This window comes from Coffea arabica, chromosome 1e (genome assembly GCF_036785885.1).
Source record: "Coffea arabica cultivar ET-39 chromosome 1e, Coffea Arabica ET-39 HiFi, whole genome shotgun sequence".
In the NCBI taxonomy this organism is placed as follows: domain Eukaryota; kingdom Viridiplantae; phylum Streptophyta; class Magnoliopsida; order Gentianales; family Rubiaceae; genus Coffea; species Coffea arabica.
In genome coordinates this window covers 3438838-3463957 of record NC_092311.1, presented here as the reverse complement: position 1 = coordinate 3463957, position 25120 = coordinate 3438838, and the positions used below count along the sequence as shown (strand labels likewise).

Genomic DNA, 25120 nt, shown 5'->3' with positions numbered 1-25120 from the left:
CTGAAAGAATCTCCTATATGTTTTAGGTCATTTGTAATTCAAACAAGCTGAAGTCCTTTGAGACGTGATTGGACCATTGTCTCCTCGATTCTTGATTTACTGACTAGCAAATCATTGGCAAAGCTGCTGCAGCAAGTCTCCAATCTTAAATTACCTGAGACAACTTCATTTTAACACTAACACTTTTTAGTTGAAGTCTTCGTAGTAGATGTTGTCAAAGAATAAACAAGATTTGCTCATTCAGACTGATTGACGAATTTAATCCTTTAATATGCCCCAAGCTTGCATCAAAACTATGTTAGACAAGTTTGCCTTAATACAGTCGTACATTTCTCCTATGATGGAATGCTGATCTCATATTAAACTAAAGCACATTATATGGTTGATCAAATACAACTCAAGTCTTGACATTTAACTCATTATAATCTCGCCTTGGAATAGATTAAGAAGATATTAAATGCCTTTCACTTCCTTGTACCGGATCAAATCCTCAATATTCCACCTTCACTCCAAAAAGCCAACAGGATCAAGTTCTTGGTGAGGGATCAATTGTGATGTGACAACAGTCTTAATTAAAAACAGAACCAGGTGGTGGAAGTTTACATTGTTAGTTTGCAGATGACGGAAATGCTATAATCTGCTGGTCCTTGAAAGACTTCCCATGTCTTTGGCTTTCTGGCGGAGAACAAATTTTTGTATTTTTCCTGTTGAAGTTTTTGGCAATTCCTCAAAAACAACAGTTCGTGGAGCCATATAATGTGGCAAATGATCACGGCAATACTTGATAATTTCATCTGCATTTGCATTACAATCATCCTTCAATTTGACAAATGCACAAGGTGTTTCACCCCAATAATCATCTGGTCTTCCAACAACTGCAGCTTCCAGAACTGCGGGATGGCTATAAATCACTGATTCCACCTCAATCGAGCTAATATTCTCCCCTCCTGAGATGATAATGTCTTTGGATCGATCTTTTAATTCTATGTATCCATCAGGGTGTCTCACCCCCACGTCCCCACTTCGAAACCATCCACCTTTAAAAGCATCAGCTGTTGCTTTACTATCCTTAAAGTATCCATTCATGATGGTGTTGCCTCTGAACATCACCTCACCCCTTGTTTTTGTGTCCGGTGGTACGCTTTGCATTGTTTCTGGATCTTTGATATCGAGTTCTTCCATGCCAAGGTGGTGCAACCCTTGACGAGCCTTGACCTTGGCCTTTGCATCAGGTGGTAGTGAATTCCACTCAGGTTTCCAAGTGCAAACTGTTCCAGGATCCTATGTTTCGGTCAAGCCATAGGAATGAGTAACATTGAATCCCAGCTCCTCCATCTTAAAAAGTACATGAGGAGGAGGGGGGCAGCGCCTGTCATCACTATCACTTTTCCTAGAAGCAGTCTCCGATCAACAGACGGTGCATTAATTATCATATTTAATACTGTAGGTGCACCACCCATGTGGCTCACTTGGTGCTTAGCTATGCACTCAAAAATCCCTTTTGCAGTTACATTTCTTAGACAAACATTTGTGCCGCCCTGTGCTGCAACGGCCCAAGTAAGGCACCAGCCATTGCAATGGAACATCAGAACAGTACACAAATAAACAGGCATGGATGGCATTTCGTTTAAAAGAGCAGCTGCCAGAGAATTGAGGTAGGCTCCTCTGTGACTGTAGACTAGAGGTGGCAATATGGATAAATGGTTCATAATTGGTTTTGACTTAATGGATGGTGGATGAAATTTATCCAATCCATTTAGATCCATTTAATAAATGGATCTAAATGGATGGATCTAAATGGATTAAATAAAAACCAATTATCCATTTATAATCCATTTAAATATTTTTGTTACTTTTTTTTTTGTATTACCATTTCTTGTAAATTCAAGCCACAAAATACCACGGATGTAAATTCAAGCAAAATGAACCTTCATTTCACTAAAAAACTATCTGAAATTATTATTATTATTATTATTATATATATATGTATATATATATTACATATTACAGAGTAGCCATATATTGCAAACTAGCCCAAACAATAGAAGTCCTGCATAGACCGTTTGTAGGGTATCTACAAAAATACCAACACTGGCTTTTATTCGTACTCACACAACACTTGCAATGTCTACTACTAAAGCCACGGATGACTTTTGAGCTCAACATCTAGTAATCAGGTGCATGGGTGTACCAAGCAGGCCATGTTCCCTTTGTCCTGACCTCTTCAAAGCCAATCGAAATCCCACGTACTGTGGAGTTTAGAAGAAGAAACAAAGGAATAATTAATTAGTTCAGCAGTAAACCCCAACATTCAGTTTCAGGGTTGGTTACCATTCACGGGAACGGCTTTTTCACACCCCAACAGCAATTTTAGGATGGCTCCTTTTTTAGTCATTTCCTTTCCCTCTCTTTTATTTGGTTTTTAAGTAAATGGATATATATGATTTTTGTGGATAATCCATATAAATCCATTTAATTTAATGGTTTTACTTTGATCAACCATTTAAAACCAATACTATAAATGGATAATCCATTATCCATTTAATTATGGATTATATGGATGGATAAATGGATCTCAATCCAAATTGCCACTTCTACTGTAGACAACACCTTTGGGGCTTGATGTTGTACCTGAAGTGTAATTCAAAGCAATAGGATCCCACTCATCATGTGGCCTTATAACCTCAAAGTCTGGTCTTCCTGATGCCAAGAAAGATTCGTACTCTAAATTGTCATTATTGAAATACATGTCACTAACCCTGGAAGATGAGCTAGCTTGGTCAGGAATCACAACTAATTTAGGCGTCTTGCTGCTTGTCTTTAGTAGAATTCCTAATGCCCCTTCTGCAATATGAAGTAACTGATAATCAACAAAAATGGCTTTTGCACCTGAGTGTTTTAGCAATGTCGACACCATTGCTGAATCATGACGTATATTGAGAGGGGAAAAAATTCCCCCCGCCCCCGCCCCATCCCCTGCCCCGCCACCTGCAAAAAAAAAGTATATATATATAAATAAATATATATAATATGTAATTTAATTAGTTATAAACTTATGATAATGATATTATTAGTTAGATATATTATATAATATATATTAATGTATGCAATATAATTGATATTATCAGTTATATGAATAATTAGACATGTCTACTAATATAATTTATTAATTAGTTATACTAAATTTACTAATACATTTATACTAAATTTCTAATTACACTTAATAGAATAACACTTTTTTCTCGAAAAAAAGCACAAACACAATAATGAATTAGTGATTGTATTTGTACAAAAAGTGAAAACTTGACTATTTTAGTTGTATTTATTTCATCATGTTGGATTGTATTCAAATAACTTTTGTTTGATTGTTTTTATGAGTTTCAATTGTAAAATTACAATGAATAATAACTTGATGATGTATTGATATTTTAGTATTTGATAATTTATTAAAATTTAACTATAATAAAATTTTATTAACCCCGCGACGACAATTTTATTAACCCCGCAGGTGGAAGCGGGGCGAGTGGGAGGCGGGGGATGGGGCGGGGGTCGGGGGGAATTAATAGGCAACGGGGCAAGGGGTGGGGGAGGGGGAGGGGTCCCCCGCTCCAACTCCGCCCCGTTGCCATCCCTAGACACACCACATCAGGTGGTTTAGACAAGAGAACACAGTCTTCTGTTGCATATGCACGCAAACTGTTTGACTTGTAATCCATGAAATACAGGGAAATCTAAGAAAGGAAAGAAAAGTTTTAAGGTTCTGAGGTAGTTCATGTTTTCAGCTACACTTGACGAGTTCTAGTGTGCTCTGTGTATAACTTGACAATATTTTAGGGAGAAATGTGGAGGAGTCCATTCAATAGGCCATGGACAAGTTGAATTCAAAGTTTCAAGCTTTTCATAAAGCTCAAGCCCTCAGGTCTAGCTAATTCAGTGTACCTATATCTTAGGAAACTCAACCTTACTTTCAAATTTAAGCATGTGACAAGACTTGATTTAGAAGATCTTCTAGGCACTCAATGTTCTATAACAAAACGTTTACTTTTAGCCTCATCACAAACCAGCAGAAATATTTTCAGCCAGCAGAAGTATTACTTCCAGCTCATCAAGTCCTCTATCAGAAGTATCATTAACCAGCAGATGGAATTTCTGGTATACTTATCAAGAAAGGAACCTCATCATTGTACCATAACTGAACAGCAAGACATAGCTAGACTGCAGGATTCAAAGAACTTTGCCAAAACATTCCAATGGTTAAAGCACACAGATATTAGCACCAGAGATGCTTGAAGCTACATTCAAACTTGAAAAAGCACCTGAAGTTCAGATATCAAGATTAGACCTATTCAAATACAAAAGGTCAACATTTTTGTAGCGTACTTGCTAGGAAAGTAGTGTTCGACAAACTCTGTCGTAAATGGCTGCTGAGAAACCAAAATTGACCCTCAAATGCACAATTCCATAAGTTAGCAATTTCATAGTGATATCTTTACTATAATGCTCCAGACACTCAAAAGCTTCTTGATAGGTTAGCATGTCTTTTACAGGTTTCAAGTAATCTGGTTCCATTAGGTGCCAAATTCCCCTTCCCCCACCATATCCATGCGACCTTTCTTTTTTTTTTTTTAACAAAATAAAAAAGAAAAAGGTTGAAAGAATTTAGAGTTGGGTAACAGCAATAAATTGCATAATTAAACCTCCGACTACTACAAAGTCACTGAATTGAGGCATGAAAATGACCCACCAAAAAAATATATATAAGGGGCAGTTGGTCCCTTGTGGGCTCATTGAAATGGAATCAATCTATAGTAATGATGTCAATGCATGTCTATTCAACAACCCGTGCAATGATTGATAGAGACAAAAAATACCCAGATGATATCATTCCAAACAAAGGCAGAAATCATTTTTAACATTCCAACTAGCTCCCAACAACCAAGTAATCAGAAGAAAATTACAATCCAAAAAAAAAAAGATTCAATCGTGATAATTAACCAACAACAGAACAAATTGAAGGACTTTTAATTACAGAACAAATTGAAGCATAGAAATTAAAGAAAACAAAACGAACTGGACAAGAAGAAAATGCAGGTAAATTGTGAATAACAAAGAAAGCCCAGAAAATTCAAGGATTAAATGGGAACTTACAACATCATGACGGGAGATTCCGAGGGAGTGAAGAGCAGAAGCGAGTCTGGCGCACCTGCCACGAGTTTCTGCCCAAGTGAACTTTAAATCGCCATACACTACTGAAATCCTGTCTCTGTATACAATTGCCGAACGCTCCAAGAAACTTATGGGCGTCAGAGGTACATAATTTGCTGAGCATTTGACAGTACCCTCCATTGATGATTCTATCCTTTTATCTGAAAATCCAAAAGAGCGCTTCTACTATCAACAGGAAAGTAGATAAGAGAGGTTGTTTTCCTGTTGAAACTTGGGCGATGGATTGTGCAGTATCGTTGAAGTATGCTACAAATAAATGGACCCTTCCTTGCGTGGGGTGTGAATTTACCGAATGAGGCCTTTGTTGACTCAGCTGCAAATTGAAGGTTGGCTATATGCTGCAGATGTGACAACTTGTCGGCAACAAGGTGTGGCTACGAATTGTTGGCAACTTCCAGGAAGTCTCCTCTTTAGAGTGTAGCTTTGCAAAAAGTGGAAAAATTTGGAAGCGCAAAAAGTTGTGTGGAAAAATTTCATTCCCGCAAGTTTTAGCCTCCTTGCTGCCCTTAGTTGCCAAAGTTGAACCATATCCTTCCTTGTCTCATCGCAGAAAGCATCCCCCCATCACCATTGCAGAACACTTTCATCCTAATTCCAATCCCAAGCGAGAAAAAATGGCTGATACTGCTGTTAGTGCTACTATTCAGGTTGCATTGCAGTCGGTTGTTTCCCTTGCCGCTGATCATGTTAATCTGGTTCGTGAATTCCCAACGGAGCTGGAGAGACTCAACAAATCTGCTGAAATGATTCGAGGCTTCTTGGCTGGTGCCGACGAGCAAATGCATAGCTCAGACGTGAAAATTTGGCTCAAGCAGCTGGAAGAAGAGGTTTTCAAAGCTGACAATGTGCTGGACGAGCTCAACTGTGAAAATCTTCGTCGGAAGGTGAAGTATCGAAATCAACTCACGAAAAAGAAGGTATTCTTCTGCTTTTCATTCTTTAATAAAATTGGTTTTCGTTGGAGGTTGGGTTCAATGATCAGGGAGATCAACACGAACCTTCAAAGGATCCATCGGGATGCAGAAGGTTTGGGACTGGCCTACAAGCACCAAGTTGAAGATGCATTCCCTACTATTGCTTCTGGAGCCACAACAAGCCGACAGACCGACTCTACTATCGTTCGAGGAGATGTCCTAGGAAGAGACGAGGATGAATCAGAAATAGTTAAGAAGTTGTTGACCGAATCTGAAAGTGTTATTTCAGTTATTCCCATAACTGGCATGGGTGGATTAGGCAAAACAACTCTAGCTAAAGCCGTTTACAAAAATGAACAAATTGTTGGACATTTTGACAAAAAAATTTGGGTTTGTGTGGCTGAAGAAGTAGATAAAATCGAGAAGGTCTTCAAAATGATTCTTGAATCGTTAACAGGAGGAAAGGTTGAAGGGGATCGTAGGGAGGTTATAGTTCAAAAAATTCTAGAAATAGGTTGGAGGCATTTATAGACCAAATTTGGAAGCAATTTATTATTGCTGGGAGGCAATTGAAAATCTACCAGCATCCCTTGTGGTGCTAAACTGTCATTCTATTCTCTGCGAATGGTTTGCAATCACTTCTCATGCTCGGTCTGACTAAGTGATATTGCTGCCTGTGTGGCGACACAAATTTTGGGCAGACTCGGGTGGACCAAATAGCACAACAGCTGAGACTTGGAAAGTTGGAGACTGAGGAAAACCAAGATTTATCGTCACCATTTCAAACTGAGGAGCACAAATTTTCAGATCGTCAGCTTGAAGCTCAGGTAAACTTTGAAGTACACTATCTGACCTGGGTAGCTTGGGTTGCACTTACACCATTATATTTCTCTGTAGGAATTGGAGCTATTGGAGCTTGAAAGGCGCGATGCTACTGGTACCATCAACATGAATCTTTTAGATAATTCTTCCTGTATCTGTATTATGTGTGTGTGTGTGTATATATATATTTACTGTATTCTTGATGGTTTTTAGGTGAAATACTGAAGTTAAATCCGAGCTACAAGGTTCCTGCTGATTATAAACCTGTGCTGAAAGAGGCAAAAGTTCCGATCCCTGTAAGTCAGTAGAGTTTACTGATGTGATGGTTTTAGCACTTTGTTGCCTGTTTATGCATTATAACTAGAACACAATCTGGCTTTCTAGGGAAAGAAAAAGAGAAATAAGAAATAAAGATTGAAAATAGCCTTTCTCTGAATTGCGGCTATATTTGAATGTTTCAATTATTCACTGGAAACATTTGAGGTAGCAGGCAAGGAGTTAAAATTAGTAGTTGTCATGCTAGAATATAGTTGGCCTCCATATCATCTATAACTATTGCCAGGTTGATCACAATTTAATTTTGTCAGATTGGGCATTGTGGTATGAAATAGAGAATAGAAGTCTGAATCACAAAAGTGATTCTGAAGCATTAAAGTAGTGCACATCAAAGTCTTATTGTGTGATGAAAACATAATTGAAGCAATTCAAACTGGAGGTGATTTGAGGACAATAGGACCCTGGAAATATGGCTTTGTATTATGGTAATATGTTATATGTTTATTAGCTTAATTTTCTATCTATCTATCTATCTATGTTTATTCTTTGAGGTGGATGCTTCCCCTTCTGCCCCCTCGTTCCCTCTAATTGTGAGTGGATGGGACATTTTGGCTGGGGCTGTATTAATATAATTATGCTTAATCTGCTCATCTCATTCCATTAGGCTACAGACTTAGTTTATCTTTCGGAGATGGGATGCATTTCACAGTAACTGTCCTTTTGCTTCGATATCTTGGTCTCATCGAGTCATGTACTGCTACTGATTTCTTCTTGTGGTCTAATTGATGGTAAGTGGATGCTGAAAGAACAAAAAATGTGGAGAGCTAGCCTTTATGGAGTTCAGAATTTCTAAGAAGAGTATGGCTTGTCTACATTTTGGCATATAGTTGGTGAAGATAACAGCAAACTTACCATATTTGCATGATTGCAAGATTGGAAATTGTAAAAAAAAAAAAAGGAAATAAACAGAACTCTGCTTTTTTTATTTTCCCACACTCAGAATATGCTTATAAGGTAGACATTTATAGGGTAACCCTATCACAATTCTGCCACAACTTAAGGTAATAGAACCATGATTTTAGGGATTACGTAATCAACTCATAGCCTATCTTTTATTTTAGTTAATCTATTCAAACTTGATTGATCTTAAGCAATAAAATCCCATAATCATGGGAGATAATATCTTCGACACTCCCCCTCAAGTTAGTGCGTATATATTTATCATGCCCAACTTGCTTGTAAGAAGTTCAAAATTTGGTCTAGAGAGCCCTTTTGGTGAGAATGTCAGCTATCTGCTGAGCTGATGGAATGAATGACATGCAGATAATTCCTCCTTCAAGTTTCTCTTTTATAAAGTGGCGGTCAATCTTAATATGTTTGGTTCTATCATGTTGCATGGGATTATGAGCTATGCTAATTGCTGCCTAGTTATCACAATAGAGCCTCATTGGAAGTTCAATAGGTCTTTTCAGCTCCTCTAAAACTCTCTTTAGCCGTAACACCTGAGACACACCATGAGCCATAGCCGGTACTCTACCTCTGCACTAGTACGAGCTACAACACTTGGTTTCTTACTTCTCCAAGTAACCAAATTGCCCCATACAAATTTACAATACCCCGAGGTTGATCTTTTATCAATGACTGATCCTGCCCAATCAGTATCTGTATAAGCTTCAATGGTTCTTCGATCTCTCCTTTTAAAGAACAATCCCTTTCCTGGAGTGCTTTTTAAGTACCTCAGAATTCGATATACTGCATCAAGGTGCTCTTCACACAAAGAGTGCATAAACTGGCTCACAACACTCACTGAAAAGGCTATATCAGGACGAGTGTGAGCCAAGTAAATTAGCTTGCCCACTAACTTTTGGTATCGAGCAGTATCAACTGGTGTTCCATCTTTTAGATCTACTAACTTGTGATTCGGATCCATAGGAGTGTCTGCAAGTCGACATCCACTTATCCCTGTTTCCTTAAAAGATCCAAAACATACTTACCTTGGGACACAACCATGCCCTTTCTGGACCGAGTTACCTCCATTCCTAAGAAATATCGTAGTGTTCCCAAATTTTTGATTTCAAAACTAGAAGCAAGACTTTTCTTCAACCGCTCCATCTCAGTTAAGTCATATCTTGTGAAAATGATATCATCCAAGTACACAATGAGTACTGCTATCTTCCTGTCTTTGGAGTGTTTAACAAACATGGTGTGATTACTCTGAACTTGGGTATAGCCATGATCCTTTACTGACCTAGTAAATTCAAACCAGGCCCTAGGAGATTGTTTGAGACCATATATCGATTTTTTTAGCTTGCAAATTCTAAACTGAAACTTCCCTTCAAATCCAGGGGGAGAATTCATGTACACCTCTTCCTCCAGATCTCCATTTAAAAATGCATTCTTTACATCAAGTTATTGTAGTGGCCAATCAAGGTTTACTACCATTGAGAGAAGCTCCCTGATAGTGTATAATTTTGCCACTGGAGCAAAGGTTTCAAGATAGTTGATCCTGTAGGTTTGAGTAAACCCTTTAGCCACGAATTGAGCTTTGTACCATTCCAATGTCTCATCGAAATTATACTTGATGGTAGAGACCCATTTACACCCTATTGTTTTTTTTTACCTTGTGACAGGTTTGTTACTTCCCATGTTTGATTCTTCTCAAGAGCATGCATCTCCTCTTCAATAGCCTTTCTCCACTCTGGAACTTGTAATGCTTCCTGTACATTCTTTGGAATTTCCACAGAAGAAAGTTGTGAAGTAAATGTCAAGAAAGTAGGGGATCTCTTTTCATAAGAGACATAGTTAGTTATGGGGTGTTTCGTACAAGAACGCACTCCCTTTTGGAGTGCAATAGGAAGATCCAAATGAGCAATCTTTGAATCAGAGGAAACTTTATCTGAGGACTCAAACACATCAAATTCTACCCTAGGTTTGGATTCCTTGTTGTGAAGAGATGGGGGATCTTTTTCTTTTCCTCAATAATTTTTCCTGACATAGGGTTCAGGTTTTTTCCAGTTACGTTCCCATGTCTTTCACTAAAAGAATTTGACTCTATTATTGGCACTAAAGACAAGGGACCCTCTTTTAATCCTTGATCAATTTTTTCAAGTTTTTCAAAATCCTTTTGACAGGTAAATTGAAGAGTCATTTGATTTTTCAGGATTGTTATCTTGAAAAGATTTTTGTCGAGGAAATTGTGCTGTAGATTTTTCTAAAAAATTAGTAAAATCAATTCCCCCTATCAACAAAATTTGATTAGGAATTTGATTTTCAGTACAAAAAACATCATCATCTTCTCTAAGTTCTTCTATATGCCGAATCCCTGCCTGAAGAGGATCTGCAATAAGGGTTTATCTTTAAAAATTGTTACATCTATGGTTACAAACATTTTTTTGTGAAATAGGATCAAAGCATTTATGCCCATTTTGCGTGGGTGCATATCCAACAAAAATGCGTTTTCTTGCTCGAATATCTAACTTACTTTGACCCTGTTCATGATTGTGAACAAAGGCTATGCACCCAAACACCTTTTGTGAGATTTCATATGTTAATCAAGAAATGGGATAAAGTGTTTTGAAAAAATTCAAAGGAGTTTGTAAATTCAATGTTCTTGAGGGCATTTTGTTTATGAGATATGTAGCAGTTAAAATTGCTTCATCCCATAGATATTTAGGAACATTTCTTGAAAAAAGTAATGCCCTTGCCACTTCTAAAAGATGTTTATTTTTTCTTTCAATTACCCCATTCTGTTGTGGAGCATCATTGCAGGAGCTTTAATGCACAATCCCTTTTTCAAGAAAGAAACTTCCGAAAATTTTATTGAAATATTCTTTTCCATTGTCAATCTGTGCAATTTTGACTTTTTCTTGAAATTGGGTCAGAACCATGCAGTAGAAATTTTGAAACACACTTGCAACCTCTGATTTCTCTCTTAATAAATACACCCAACAAACTCTCATGTGATCAACAATGAATGTAACAAACCATTTTTTTCCAAACTGAGTTGAAATTCTAGAGGGACCCCAAACATCAGTATGTAATAGAAAAAATGGTTTTGAGGGTTGATAAGGTTGTATAGAAGATGTAGACCGATGATGTTTAGCCAATTCGTAGATTTCACATTGAAAGGAAGATGAATCCTTATTCTTAAACAAAGCTGACAATAAATATTTCAAGTAATAAAAACTAGGATGTTCTAGTCTAAAGTGCCATATCGTAATCTCTTTATTACTAGTAATAGACACAGACTTGTAACATGTGTTTTTGATTGGTATTGTCACATTTGATCCATCTTCAAGGAAGTAAAGTCCCCCATTTTCTCTAGCGCATCCAATCATTCTTCCCGTGGTCTGTTCCTGAAACTCATAGAAAGAAGGGAAAAAAATTAATCCGACACTTGAGATCCCTAGTTAATTTACTTATGGACAGCAAATTGCAAGATAAATTTGGAACATGAAGAACTCTATGAAGTGTTTGAGTAGGAGAGATGACAACGGAACCTATGCCAGCTCTAATGGATAATGATCCATTAGCAATCTTGACCCTCTTATTGCCTGCACATGGACTGTAAGTTGAAAATAATTGTGACGAATTGGTCATATGATCAGTGGCCCCAAAATCAATAACCCATAAAACTCGTGCACAAGATGCATTTGATGTTTTACATGAAAGAGGAACAATAAAATGATTACCATTTTTAGCAAAAGAGCAGAAGGGAGTGAAGCTTTTTTGCTCAGTGGTTGAAAATTGTGGAGACTTAAAGAGTTTGTACAATTGGCTTAATTGTTCCTTTGTGAAGGTCAGTGTCTCAGAGTCGGTTTGTTGCTTTTGAGAATCCTCGTTCACAGTCTGCAACGCCTTGCTATCACCTCCATTTTCTTCTTGAAATTCGAAGGTTTCCCATGTAATTCCTAGCACGTGTCCTTTGTGTGCCACGACTTTTTACAGTGTTCACACCAAGGCTTCTATCTCCGTCCAAATCTGTCCCCTTAGAAACCAATGCTGAACTCTCAACTTCACACTCTACCTTGGACTTTAGCATCACCTTATGCCTTGATTCTTCTCTCCTGACCTCAAAAAATACTTCACGAATGGAGGGAAGAGACTTCTTGCCCAAAATACGACCTCGCACCTCATCAAGTTCTTGATTTAGTTCGGCCAGGAAGACATAGACTCTGTCGTTCTCCTCCCATTTCTTATATCAAACACTGTCTGCAGGGCAGTCCGATTCGTCCTCATAACAAAGATCCAATTCCTGCCATAAAGTTACCATCGGATTGTAATAGGTTGTAACATCTCTGTCTTCTTTTCTTAATTTCCACAATTTCGTCTTTGAGATTGAAAATTTGAGACGAATTCTTTACATCGGAATACATATCCCAGACAGCGTCCCACACATCTTTGGCTGTGGGCAAAAATAAATGTAGCTTTCCTATCGCTAATTCCATAGAGTTTATCAACCAAGCAATAACTAGAGAGTTCTCTGAATACCACCATCTCTTCAAATTGGGATCTTCAGCAGCTGGTTGTTGAATTTCTCCAGTAATGTGGCCGAGTTTACCTCTGCCATCAATAGCAAGTTTTACGGATTGAGCCCATTCCAGATAATTGGAACCATTTAATTTATGAACGGTTATTTGCAGGGAAGGAGAATTTGAAGCAGTGTAATCCGTAGTTTGGGTAATTACTGAAGATGAGAATGAGTCTTCTCTTGTGTGAGCAGTAGACTCCTTGGATCCAGTCATGGCTGCTCAGTAATTCATGGACAGGAATTGGTACAGAGCCGGAGCTCTGATACTATGTAAACTTTAAAAACGAAAAGGAAATAAACAAAACTCTGCTTTTTTTATTTTCCCACACTCGGAATATGCTTACAAGGTAGACATTTATAGGGCAACCCTTTCACAATTCTGCCACAACTTAAGGTAACAGAATCATGATTTTAGGGATTACGTAATCAACTCACATCCTATCTTTTATTTTAGTTAATCTATTCAAACTTGATTGATCATAAGCAATAAAATCCCATAATCATGGGCGATAATATCTCCCATAATCATGGGGGATAATATTTTCGACAGAAATTTTCTATAATTTTTTTTGGTGTTTGCCTATTTGTTCATATGTTGTCTGGCAGTAGTCTTTCAACTTATTTTCTTCAGTTATATGGTTGGTTCTCAAAGCAGGGCTTAAGTGACAAAGCTTTTCTTATACTGGGTAGAGGTATAATCAAATGAGAACTTTGTTTACCGTTGGTCAAATTCCTGTTTGAGTTATTATTTTATTTAACAAGACCTTAACAAGGACACTGAATGTTACCTCTTAGGTGAAATACATTATCTATGCGGACATCTTAATTTTTTGGAGGATCTAGAGTGAGATCATTAAGAAGTTAGACTTCCAAGAAAGATGATTTGTTAATATTATGTGTGCTGAGAGATAAGGATTTCATTCATATGGAAAGGTGGATATGTTGGATATCGAAATTGTTTACTTTCTAGCCTTGCTGAGTGGTGAAGATGGTTTGAAACTAGTACATCACTGACTACTGAGTTCCTTTGAAGTTTTGTTGGGTCTATTCGTTTCACAAATTAATAGGAATAAAGCTTACACTTATTTTGCAGTAGGATGACCATGGACATTCTTGTGGATCATACACATGTAGTCATGTGCCTACCTATTGGTTTGGATTTCAAATCTTTATTGATACAAGAAGAGACACACTGTACTCTTGGGTCTCCTCCATCCCACTCTTGCTTGAGAAACTAGAGAAAGAAAGAGGCCACACTTTTTCTAATGTCACAGTTGTTTTTAATTTCTTGCATGCAGAACTAATATTGGACACTTCTGGGATTTGCTGATGACATTCCTCGTATTGGTTTTTGCTCTGTCTATGTGCAGATTAAAGAGAATGCTGCATATAATATGGTTGGTTTAATTTTTGGGCCAGCAAATGACACTCAAAAGCGACTGGAAAAGGTTTATATCGGCATATGCCCTCTGTGCTAATATTATATTACTGCCACAATTATTTATAGTATGCAATTATAATTCTGTGTGAAAAATTCACTGGTTGTTTACTTTGAGATCAGGAAACTGGAGCTAAAGTACGAGTTTATGGAACAAGAGCAGTTACTGGAGAAAAGGTAATGTGGCTGCCCCAAGTTGCCTTGCTATATTTCTTGTCCTGTTTCACTAGGTCCTGCATGCATATGATTCTCGCCCCTTTTTTAGTAATTATCCAGAGCATCAGCTTGGGTATTTATTTCTCTTTTGTTTACGCTGGTACATGCGATGGGCTGCATGATGATATGCATGGGCTTCTCTTTATGTTTTTCTCTGCTATTATTCTTATCACTCTCCAGGTTGAAGTTACTACTCCTGATGGTAATGAAACATGTGGTAGTTATGATGAGTTGCACGTTCATGTATCAGCTGACACATATGAAAAGATTGATGCTGCGGTGGCTCTTATTGAACTGCTAGTCACCCCAGTTTCGGTGAGTCTCCTGAACTTTAAGATCGTAGAATATTAGTCAGTTATGATTGCTAATATCTTCTTAAGGTCATTTAGAGTAATTTACTTCTTCATGCCATTCTTTGTACGAAAATAACTTAGTAATTGTTAGACTTTTCAGGGGAATCCTGCTTCCATTACTGTAACATCAACTGCAACATCTGGTGACAATGTGAATAGTGGTGCTCCGAGTCAAGGCACACCTGGTACTAATGTGCCTGCTGGTGTGGCAAGTGGAGTGGCTCAGCCAAGTGTAGGATCTGGACCAGCACCTTCACCTAATCACTTTCAGCAGTACTCAGGGCCTTGGTTTCCTGTGGGTGCACCTCAGACACATGCCTTTCCATCATCAGGTTTTGCTGCGGCTCCTGTCCATTTGTCTCCATCACAGTTCAATCCCTCAAGTATGCTGCCAATATTTGGTCCTCGGCCAGTTGTCACAGTGGGATTTACTCCGGTTCCCCAGAATCCTTCACTTATTACCTCCGGGCCACAGCAACCACAAGTTCTGCAGAGGCCATACATTTCACATCCGCCACCTTTGTCAGCTTCACAACCTGCACCTATTCAATCAAATGTCACATCACCACAATTATCTACTAACCAGTCAGCACCAACTGGGCCCACCCAGTTTGGGAGTTCAATATCTATTTCTTACCAGCCACCTTATGCTGGATCATCTATAGTACCAGTGAACACTCCAACATCCATTGGAGCTGGAAATATGATGTCAATGACCCCTGCAACAACTGGTCTGCAGGGCCACCCCTCCATGGCTTCTCATCCTTTGGCTGTGTCCAGAGCTGCACCGCCAAATATCTTTCCAATTACCCAGCAATCTGCTTTGCAGTCAGCTGGTGCTGCAGTTAATCATCCCGCAAATGTCCCATACTTCAACTCTAGTTCCCACTTCCAACAGGGGCTTTCACTTTCTCCACTACCTTCAGCAGCAAAAGTACCTGGTCCCATGCAGTCTGTTATGCCACGAGCTGTGATACCTAATTCATCTCCCAATGTGGTACCAGGATCCACCCCTCTTCTTTCACCAGTGACATCTTCATCAACACTACTACATCCAGCTTCAGGAATTCCTAATTCTGGTCCTGCTGGTGCTGTCAGTTTTAATGCCATTAACCCTGCAAATATGACTGCTCCCAGACCACAGCAACCCAGCTCAAATGATTTTACTTTTCAGCCTCACCGGCCACACAATCCAGCCCTTGAAGTTGCTCATAGACCAAATACTCAACCTATACTTTTACATCCAAATCAATCAGCACAGCCATATCAGGAATCTCAGATTTCACCTGTTCAGCCAGGAATGCACATGTTGAGACTACCACCTGCAAATCCAGGGTTTTCTAGGCCTAATGTTGGCAATCAAATGATGCAGCCTAGAGCTCAAACGTCTGTTAACTTTCCCAGTAGTCCAACAGCGCTTCTGGGTCCACCTAGGCATGCACCATTTCCAGGTTCGAATGCTGCTCCTCTACTGCAACCAAGAAACTTCAATTTAGATCCCCCATTCGTCAATGCAGATGGAATTCCTCGAGCAGGGGGCCCAATGCAAATTCAGCAAAACTACCCTCCATCGGCAACTAGGCCGCCAAGTTTTGTTGCTCCAAATCAACATATTAACAGTAATATTTCCTTTCAACCTGCTGCTGGGCTATCTTCTAGAGCTTCTGGAGTACAGCAAGTGTATGATCCCTTCTCGCCAACATCTGTTTCTCTTAATACTCATTTAAGCAGTAACAGAGCAAAGATTCAGAAACAGGAGAGTGATCCAGAGTACGAAGACCTGATGGCCTCAGTCGGTGTAAAGTAATGTATGCTCGTTAGTTTTTAGATGTCAGTGGCTTATGACCAAGAAAAAGGTTCACATGATGCGGATCAATCTGTGTCGAGCTTGGATCTAATTTATGAAATCATGCATTGCCGGTTCTTACTGGTACTATTCTTAATGGGTTATTACCAACATTTAGAGGGGAAAAAATGGAAATTTTCAACTTTCAATTATTTCTAGATGTTGCAAAATACATCTGTATTCTATCACAGTTTGTATAGTTTCTTGTCAACCTCTATCAACTAAATCTTAAATCGGCCACCTCATAGCTAATTGTAATACCTATTTAAAATTGACGAATATCAAGGTAGAAAACCCTCATGTCGATTCCCTTTTCATTAGTGTTGAATGAGAATATTGCTATGAAATTCTCAATGCTGAATGTTTCTAAATACCATGGCTGTGCTTGTAGCCATTTTGTTCATCTTTTTTATACTATTCCTGTTTACTGATTTATATAACCTGTAAATGAATTGTTGTGGTTTCTCAAATTTTTCCCTTTATATGCTTCAATTATTGAAAACACTTGAATGTAGGACCCAAATTACAACCAACCAAAAAGAAAAAAAAAGGATGAGCACACCAAATATCCATAAAACAGTAAAAGGAGAGAGGTGGCAGTTGGGATAAACATTTTGTGTCATTTTTTGAACTTCCAATTTTGCTCTTAAAAAAATTAATTTTTACCCCAACCACCTAATCATATTTGCTAATATAATCTCCTATAACTCCCTTAGATACAGCAACTATCAAATTAACTATAACTGTATTAAAGAAAAAATTACTAATAAATTGTAATTTTTTTTTCATGAAGAATTTATATAAAATTTATTTTTGTAAAAATAATATTAATATATTCATAAAAATCAATAATTATTTCTAAATTGCACACACTGGGTGCGCCTTTAACACTAGTCCTTATAACGTCTAAACTAATAAAATTTCACAGAAGATAAAGAAAAAGCAAAATTTCAATAGGAATGCATTCCCATGAGCACTATATTAGTGTAACTGTAACATGATGAGCAGTATAACAGTTGGTTGTTCATAAATGTTGTTATGGTATTTCAAATAAATTTTTTGGTCCGATTCTAATAAAATGCTTCTCTATTTTTTGAGTTTCCAGTAACTGATGATATTAGGCGCTTTAAAGAATTCAAGGAACTCAAAGTTTTCATCTATTTACCGCAAAAAAAAAAGCACAAACAAATTAATGAAACTATTATCCATTGGAATCGAGGGCATTGACTTCAAGGTTCATGGTAGCATAGTAAAATATATTGTTCCTGTGAAAATAAATGCTGGGGTCTAAAGAATTTTGGTTCTGAAATTTTACAGAAAAAAAAAGAAAAAATTTGAGATACTCGTTGTCATTGATATTCTTTTAAGAACTTCTCAGATAGTCTTCTCTGATTATGCCTTTCTTGATTTTTTTAAATCAATCAATCCATAATTTTTATTTATTTATTTTCACATTCTCTTCAATGGCATGATTCCCTTTTTAATCTGTAATTAGGATAATTCTACAAGTCCTCAAATCTTTTTAATTTTGTACCCCTATTATTTGTCTTGATTATTCATTGTTACTTATAAAATTTTGACAACTTTTATTTTTATATCATTAGCATATTACTCATGCTAATCCATTTAGGTTGTCCAGTTAGTAATTTGGTTCTGAAAAATTCTCCCTGTTTTTCTTTTCCAATACATTCTGTTTGACCATCTAAGTATCGATTTGGTCAAATCCTCTGTTCTCTTCCTTTCCAAACTTTTTTGACTCCTTAAACAAATTAAAATATTGCCTTTCAAATTACTTTCCTTCTTCCAACTTCTTATTGTTTCAAGTAAATTAAGAATTCCACTCTCCTTTAATCTCTTTTTAAATTTTTTTTAAATAGATCAAATTTTAAGTGCATTTGCACGGTATTATTATTTTACTTTATATGGAGATGCTAAATTATTTTGTCTCATTTTTTTTAATGTATCCCCAAACAAAAATTAGGATCTCTATTCGGGCATTTAGAAAACCAATGAATCCATATACTTTTTTCACTATAACTATTGACTATAAACAAAAGTTGAATTGTTAGTCTTTTTGGAGTGGGAAAGGATGATGGAATTGACTATAAACATGAATGTATTTTTTTATATTGTATTTTTAGAAGTGTTTATTGTTTTATTTGTAGAAGACTTTATCGTTTTATCTCATGTTTACAACATTGATTTTATTTTCTATTGTCTAATTTTATTCATGAGTTAATCTTATATGTACTGTCAGTACATATATTATCAAAGTCAGATAGATGACACATATACGAAATTTAAATTTTAAATTCAAAATAATCGTCCTGATACACTATTGTAAAACTGTACAAACGATTCAATCTGTTTATGAAGGACATTTCTTCAACTCAAGAATGTTGGAAGGAATGTGGTTCTATCGGTGAGTCCTTTGATCAAGAAAAGAATACTAAAAAGCTAGTCCTAGAAATATATACGATTCTGACCTAGAAATGTACTCACAAGTCACAAAAAGGCCAGAAACAAAAAATTGGATGTCATGACTATTTACAATGAGATAAGATACATACAACCCAATTGGTTAAAGTGGAAAAGATACAAGAAACTTGAGACTGTTTTTATCATATGTTAATATTAGTTAGTAATCATGACAGACCCCAGCAGTTTGTGTGTCAAGTTTGGTCATTGATGCTTAACCGCAAAGTGATGGTTCTATGGTGAAGGAATCAATTATAATATCTTCAAGCTGCAAAGTCACTTCCTCAAAAAGCAAGGCAGAAAAAAAGAACATTGTTGTTTGTATGTTGTGTTATTTTAGTGTTTGTATGTTTTTTTAAAAAATTACCATGGATTTCACAAGACTAATATTTTTAGCCAATACCACTTTGGTCAATTATTGATGGATTTCACAAGACAAATATGTCATTTGGTTAGTTTTGTGTAGCTCATTAATATTTGGACAAAAGTGGGATGTGTTAGAAAGGTTATGATACAAAATGTCCCATATTAATGTTTGAGATGCAAAGCGGGAATAGGTGTAGGTTTGAGTCTACAAAATGGAATTTGCCCTTCTCACATCCCAAAGAGTACTTAGTACTCTTAATTACTCTGCTACTCCACATTTATCTATCTCAGGAGCAATGAAATAGTGAGATGAGAGAAGTGAAAAAAAAGGAAAAAAATGATAAGGAAAAGAAAATAGTAGAAAAGAAAAACAAAGGAATGAATAAACAAGGAGAAAGAAAATAATATAGTGGGGGGCATCTTTATCCAAAAACATCAAAAAGGGGTTAAGTGCCTGTTTAATAAGTTTAGAGAGGAAAAGTACAATTAGAGACAAAGTTTAGGGGATTTAATGCATTTAACCTTAATTTGTTACTCAGTATTAAGAAATCCAGTTGGGAAAAAAATGTTTTAATTCCTTTCATTGATTTCAACTTGACTTCTCTTATACATTGACATAAGAACCATGAAATGATAAGATTAAGACTGGTTAGTGGGAATATGACAACCAATTAGAAAAATGTTGGTCATATTCAAAAAATATGTTACATTTTTATCACTTCTAATTGATTGTTTTCATCGCTTGAGTCTAATTAAGACTCATGAAAACAACTAACAAAAAAGTAAAGAAAAAAAAGATGAATATAACATTATAAATTAGAAATTAGAAAAGCATGATGACACATAAGAGAAGCTTTTTCTTTAAGAAACTGATTTATTGATCAATATAGAAATCCGTCATATATACATATAAACCAAGGAGGGAGAATCTCCGATAATGCAAATTCATATAATCTAGCATACTTTGTTAATATTGAACAACCTCGTTGTCTCTTCTTCCTAACCCTTAGCATCTATTGAGCGATTAAGCTAAAGAGTTAGTTAGTCGAAATATCTTTATTTAACTTGTTGAGTGCATGTCCGGGTCACTAGCAGTGCATAAACTCTCAAGGTGGTCACATTCAAATGGCCAATTATGACCCATCACTCTCTTCAATTAGGTTGTCTCCAAGGAAAGCGATTAGCTTATGTAGAGGTTTTTAATATTTTCTTTTCAAGTTGAAGATAGGCACAGAGCGAGTGAAAGAGGGATAGACTAGATGGTACAAAAGAGAGAATATAAGTGAAAAGTTCTATGTTCGAGATTTTCCACTTATACTAAAAAAAATTTTTAAAAAGAAGCACAGAGGAAATGGGGCAAAAAGGAAAGGGTTAGCAAATTATGAAAATTCTAAAATTATCATTTACTCTGAATTGTAACTCTTTCGGACCCACTTTTTATACTGAACATTCAGAGCACAAAATAGAAGAAACTGCATATAGTTTATAATTATTTAATTTGATTTGATTTGATTTTGTTGTATTTTATCAAATTTAATTTGAGTTGATTGTCTTCATGAGCAAGACATTTTTTTCGTCCTATATATATAGCCTCCTTACGTAGTAAACATACAAAACCCACAAAACAAGCAAACAAGCAAGAAAGCAGAACGAGAGGCAAGGCAATGGGCAGTTTGGTAGGACATGTGATACCTGGATTTGGTTTCTTTCTGATTGGACTCTGGCATTTAGTTAACCATATCAGGCTTCACTTTCTCCATCCAAAATCCTACACATCTTTGCCATGGTTTCCCACTTCAAAATTCAGGTACTTCGAACTTCTCTTGATCATGGGAGGCTGCATTGCCTCAATATCCATGGAACTCTTCATTAGTCCGGCCAGGCACCAACCATTGGACCCTGATGGCACCATCCCATCAAACCATCTTCACAACTTTGAGCACTCGAACATATCCTTGACTATCTTCATTTATGCACTTTTCTCCATCATCCTAGACAAAATCCAGCCCCCAGCTCAATATGGCCTGACCCAAATGCTCGGAGCCATTGCCTTCGGCCAGGAATATCTCCTCTTCCATCTCCACTCTACTGATCACACGGGTGTGGAAGGCCAATACCACTGGCTTCTACAAATTGTCATACTTGTGTCATTTTTCACTACCCTATTATGCATAGGTTACCCCCAGAACTTCTTGAATAATTTTATAAGGTCTCTTAGCATCTTGTTCCAAGGAGTTTGGCTGATGGTCATGGGAATCATGCTTTGGACACCAGAGTACATTCCCAAAGGCTGTTTTATGAACTTGGAAGATGGTCATTATGTTGTTAGATGCCATGATCTTGAAGCCCTTGCCAGAGCTAAATCATTGGTGAACATTCAATTTAGCTGGTATCTAGTTGGAGTTACAGTTTTTGGTATGTGTCTTTACTTGGGACTCTACAAAGTGTTCCCTGGAAAAGCTGAGTATCAATCTTTAACAAAATTGGAGGATGATGATGATTTTAGGTTCAGAAAAGAAACAAAGACGCTTTTCTAGTTAAGCCTACAATGATGCTAGCTCAGCAAAAACCAAAGGTGTCAGGGGCAAAAATTTGGAATTTGTGTTGGGATATTGTTTGTTTGTTTTGATGGCATTTGGATTGCAGTTCTTCCGTTTGTTGTAATGTATGAAGAAGAAAAAGGTTGTTTAAAAGAGGAATGTACTTTAATCTTTTGTTAAAAATTCTTCACATATTAATATTTATTCAGTATTTCTGGATCATAGTTGCATATTTAAGATCAATCTGAGTTGAATTTTGAATCTTGAATCTTGAAAATAATTGTCCTATTTTCTTCATTGATAGATTAAATTACGTCTCAGCTATGATGCTCCTCAATCCTTCCAATTGTAGGCATGGTTTTTGTACTTTTGTTTATTTTGCAACTCATACAAGAACAAAGTTTGGGGTTTTGGATCTGCATAATCCACAACTGATAAAAAGTAAGTCATATACTTTCAACCGATGCTTGCAATCCCCATCAATTGCACTTACATCTCCTGGCGTTTGACTTTGTTAACATACATATTTACTTTACATGCTATAGATTAACTAGCTAATGCAATATATGAGGCACACTTGTGGAATTATTTTATTTTTTCTTTCCTAGAAACATATTTTTATTGTTAAAATTTTGAATTGGGCTAATTTATTACATGATAATTAGTTTTAGGGGAGGTCACTAATATTTTGGAAATTTCGGGAGGAGGCCAATGCAAGTATTTGAAACATCAGGAGAGGTTTATAAAATTATCTCCATACACAATCTAGCCAAACATGCTAAGCGGTCTGGAATGGATACAGCATTTCCAATTCCAACCGGTTGTGTGAATCCAACAATATCATGTATAAATTCATACAATTTCGATGTAATCATGAATGCTTCACAACTTTAATTGTACAAGTTACAAACTCAATTTTTACACTAAAGTTATACTAATTTATACGAGATACTATAAGAATTATACAATCGGGTTGACTTGGACATATTCTATTGAACAGTAAAGGTTCAACCATGCACTTCAAAACTAACACACTAACGAACAAATTCTTGAGCATGGTACACGTTAAAATCTTGCATAGATTCTCTATTACAAGTGTAGCAATGCTGTCCACTGCTTCATTGAATGATGACATTTTCTTGCATTCATTGACTTTAAATAAAAAAAAAAAGTCATACCTCAGTAACGTTAATGATTTGACTAGTGAGTGCTCGTTAAGATAAATTTTAGATATTAATTTTTTTAAAATTATAATTAATTATAAAAAATGTCTAAATACAAAAAGTAAATTAGCTCAATTGTCTTGGTCTTGACTCTCAAACTCGTTAATTTTTGAAGTTAGTACTGGGAATATGCAAATTCGAAAAAAAAAAATGATTTACCAATTGAATTCAAATTGAATTCGAAATTTTTGAAATCGGTAAAGCGGAAGTTTTCCATTTTTGAAATATACGAATTTGGTTCAAATTCGGGAATGTATTTTCTCAACCACTCGGCCTCAGTCCCTGTCAGTTCCAGAGCTACAAACTCTGACTCCATTGTTGATCTAGCAATGATTGTCTGTCTAGCAGATTTCCATGCTATTGCACCACCACCAAGGGTGAACACATAACCACTAGTGGATTTCGTATCATTTGAATCAGAGATCCAATTAGCATCACTGTAACCTTCTAATACAGTGGGAAATCCACTATACAGGATACCAAAATTCATGGTACCTCTCAAATATTTCATTAGTCTGACTAATGCAAACCAATGCTCACGGTTGGGATTATGAGTATATCTACTCAGTCGACATACAGCATAAGCTATATCAGGTCTAGTAAAATTCATCAGATGCATCAGACTCCCAATAATCTGAGCATATCTAGACTGAGCAATTGGGTCACCATTATTTTTCTTTAATTGAGTGTTAGCATCATAAGGAGTACTCACAGGTGTCACATCATAATTTTCAAACTTCCTAAGAAGTCTTTCTGTATAATGTTCTTGTGACAACATTATACCATCACATTTCCTTATGATTTTAACACCCAATATTATTTTGGCTTCACCCAAATCTTTCATATCAAAATTAGAAGACAAAAAATATTTAGTACTATTTACAATATCTAGACTAGTACCAAATATAAGCATGTCATCCACATATAAACTGATTATCACATATTGATCATTTATAATTTTGACATATACACATTTATCCACTTCTACAGACGAGAAACCATCTTTCATCAATACTTGATCAAATTTCTCATGCCACTGTTTAGGAGCTTGTTTTAGGCCATAAAGAGATTTAATTAGTTTACAAACCTTATTTTCTTGTCCAGATACAATACATCCCTCAGGTTGAAACATATAAATTTCTTTTTCTAAATCACCATTTAAAAAGGCTGTTTTGACATCCATTTGATGAATAACAAGTTTATGGATAGAAGCTAAAGCAAATAAAACTCGAATAGACGCAATTCTAGTTACTGGTGCAAATGTATCAAAATAATCAATATTTTATTTTTGAGAAAATCCTTTTGCTACTAAACGAGCTTTGTACTTTTCTATAGAGCCATCAGAGTTATATTTTCTTTTAAAAATCCATTTGCAACCAATAGGTTTTGCACCAGGAGGTAAGTCTACCAAAATCCAAGTTTTATTTGACAAGATAGAATCTATTTCAGATTTAATTGCTTCTTTCCAAAATTTACACTCAGGAGAAGAAATAGCATCGGAGTATGTTAAAGGATCATTATCAACAAGAAAGGTTTGGAATTCATTTCCAAATGAAAATTCTTTTCTTGGCCTTTTGCTCCTTCTTAATTCCTCAATTGGAATAATTTCCTTATTTATTTCAACAGGTGCATGAGAAATTTTACTAGACAGTGGAAAAATATGTTCAAAAAATTCAGCATTCTTTGTCTCAATAATTGTATTACAATCAAGTATATCACTTCTTAACACAAGAAATCTATATGCAGCACTATGTTCAGCATATCCAATAAACATACAATCAGAAGTTTTAGAACCTATTTTCCTTTTCTTAGGTTCAGGCAACAAGACTTTAGCAAGACACCCCCAAACTTTTAAATATTTCAAATTTGGTTTATAATTTTTCCATAACTCA

At 36.3% G+C, this 25120-nt stretch overlaps 2 protein-coding genes and 1 pseudogene across 2 annotated transcripts; 2 read left to right on the top strand and 1 right to left on the bottom strand.

Annotated features, from left to right (window-relative positions):
• Positions 1-338: 338 nt before the first annotated feature.
• Positions 339-6808, bottom strand: LOC140008926 (butanoate--CoA ligase AAE1-like; annotated as a pseudogene).
• LOC140008876 (uncharacterized) lies at positions 5841-16975 on the top strand. Its single transcript, XM_072053781.1, has 8 exons — positions 5841-6626; positions 6806-6967; positions 7038-7077; positions 7176-7258; positions 14139-14216; positions 14330-14383; positions 14603-14737; positions 14867-16975. Exons 1-8 carry the CDS (start codon positions 5841-5843, stop codon positions 16580-16582), a joined length of 3054 nt encoding a protein of 1017 aa, XP_071909882.1. The 3' UTR covers positions 16583-16975.
• A 4154-nt stretch (positions 16976-21129) lies between these two features.
• On the top strand, positions 21130-22227 carry LOC140021091 (uncharacterized). Its single transcript, XM_072071819.1, has one exon. It carries the CDS (start codon positions 21130-21132, stop codon positions 22000-22002), a length of 873 nt encoding a protein of 290 aa, XP_071927920.1. The 3' UTR covers positions 22003-22227.
• Positions 22228-25120: the final 2893 nt, after the last annotated feature.

Bases quoted from the DNA above. Each gene is read 5' to 3' on its own strand.
- LOC140008876 (XM_072053781.1), top strand. From the start codon at position 5,841: ATGGCTGATACTGCTGTTAGTGCTACTATTCAGGTTGCATTGCAGTCG. The intron at 6,627-6,805 runs GTTATAGTTCAA...CTGACTAAGTGA, and splicing joins TTGAAGGGGATCGTAGGGAG to TATTGCTGCCTGTGTGGCGA. The intron at 7,078-7,175 runs GTACCATCAACA...GATGGTTTTTAG, and splicing joins TGAAAGGCGCGATGCTACTG to GTGAAATACTGAAGTTAAAT.
- LOC140021091 (XM_072071819.1), top strand. From the start codon at position 21,130: ATGGGCAGTTTGGTAGGACATGTGATACCTGGATTTGGTTTCTTTCTG.